The following is a 1718-nucleotide window of genomic DNA, read 5'->3' on the forward strand; positions in this document are numbered from 1 at the left end:
CGGTCCGCGGACGGCCCCCGGGACCGGCTGTGGTCCTCCTGAACCCGACCGGAAGGAGGCACCTGGGCAGGGGGATCCGTCAGCTGCAGCCTGGTGTGACACTGGGGTCAGAGCTGAGTACAGGAGCCCCCAGCGACCCCCAAAACCCCTGTGGCAGAGCACCCTGTGGCTCCCTGCAGCTGCACCCACAGCCCTCACCCTCACCCTCACCCGAGAACCACAGAGTCGCGGGGGTCACACCCAGTCCCAGTCCACCCTGAGGCAGGATCAGCCCCGTCCAAACCCCGTCTCTAACCTCGAAGCCACACAACAGTTGCCCCCAACAGCCCCAGGCATTGCCCCTGCCCCTGGGGTACACAGGGCCACGGCCGCCAACGTCCTGCTGCTGCCAGGGTGGTCGTGGCACTGCAGAGACCCCAGGCTCAGTGCTCCCTGACCTCCAACCTAAACGTCCAGGCACCGGGTCCCATCCTCCTCTCCAAACCCAGCCTCGCTGCACCCCTGCTGCTTCCCAGTGCCAGGGCTTGGGGCCCGGCGGCTGCATCTCACACTGAGTGGGCCCCAGGGTGGAGGGGGCACCCCCCAACTTCCAGCTGGGGGTCCCCCCCACCCTTACCGGATGACCTCGTTGTAGATCTCCACCAGGCTAAGGCTCACGGCGTACTTGCACAGCCCCTGCTTGGCCTCCATCTCCCGGTACAGCACCTCCAGTGCCCGCTGGTTGATCCCAGGGTCATCGGGGACGCCCTGCCATGGGGAGAGGGGCTCAGGAAAGGGGATGGGGTGCCCAGCTCTGCAACCAGCCGTGGCTCCATCCCCTGGCTCTGACCCCCCAGAGGGGTGCACAGGGCACCCCCCGCTCCCTGGGGCCAGGCCCAGAGCACCCCACTGCCTCCTACCTCCATGGTGTAGGTCTTGCCGGAGCCCGTCTGCCCGTAGGCGAAGATGCAGACGTTGTAGCCGTTGAGGCAGGACAGGACCAGCGGCTCGATCTCCAGGAAGACCTGAGCGGCAGAGAGACGGGGGTCAGCGGGGGCCGTCGGGGGCTCGGGGCGGTGCGTGTGCTGGCCAGCGGAGCCGTGGAGGAGGCGTGGGGGGCGTGGAGCGGGCGTGCCTGGGCCAGGCAGTGAGGCTGGGCGTTGGAGCCGTGGGCTGGGGCAGCGGCTGCATTGCTGGGGAAGCGAGTTACCTGCTGCCCTGGGCAGGGTGGCGGAGGCGTCTAGGAGGGGCGGCAGGTCCCGTTCCCCGCTGGGCACCTGGAGATCAAGGGGTCATGAAGCACCGCGCGGAAAGGGACCCGCTGCCCATGGGAGCAGGCCGCGGGGGGCACCCGGCCCTGGACCAACGGTGAGGGGTCTAGAACGGGTCTGGAAGGCTGCAGATGATCTAGAACGAGCAGCTCCATGCGCGCTCGTCCAGAGCACCCGCCAGCCCGAGCACCGCCTCTCCAGCCGGCTGAGGCTGTGGCCCTGACGTGCATTTATCTAGAGCAGTGGAGCTCAGCCTTGCAGGCTGGATCAGGCCCCGAGGCTCAGCACTGTCCCCGTCCCCCCCCGGACTGGATCCCGGGTTGTCTCCCCATGGGTCTGGAGGCTGGGCAGCAGCAGAGTGGCGGTACGGCTCCGCCACCACTAAATTTTTGGACCCCCGTGGGCTGGATGATGTGGCTCTGCGAGCCGGATGTGGCCTGCAGCCGGCGTGGAGGACCCCTGCTCTAG

The 1718-nt window shown here is 68.3% G+C and overlaps 1 protein-coding gene across 1 annotated transcript in view; it reads right to left on the reverse strand.

The window, feature by feature from the left end:
* Nucleotides 1-1718, reverse strand: part of LOC102372210 (kinesin-like protein KIFC3) — an 11953-nt gene that overhangs the window by 1788 nt on the left and 8447 nt on the right. Inside the window, exons 11-12 of the mRNA XM_014527547.2 lie at nucleotides 900-1004; nucleotides 617-747 (exon numbers count right to left, since the gene is read on the reverse strand). Coding sequence (XP_014383033.1) covers nucleotides 617-747; nucleotides 900-1004 — 236 coding nt within the window. The remainder of the gene's footprint in view (nucleotides 1-616; nucleotides 748-899; nucleotides 1005-1718) is intronic.

The sequence above is a fragment of the Alligator sinensis genome, unplaced genomic scaffold, assembly GCF_000455745.1.
Source record: "Alligator sinensis unplaced genomic scaffold, ASM45574v1 scaffold1544_1, whole genome shotgun sequence".
Taxonomy (NCBI): Eukaryota; Metazoa; Chordata; order Crocodylia; family Alligatoridae; genus Alligator; species Alligator sinensis.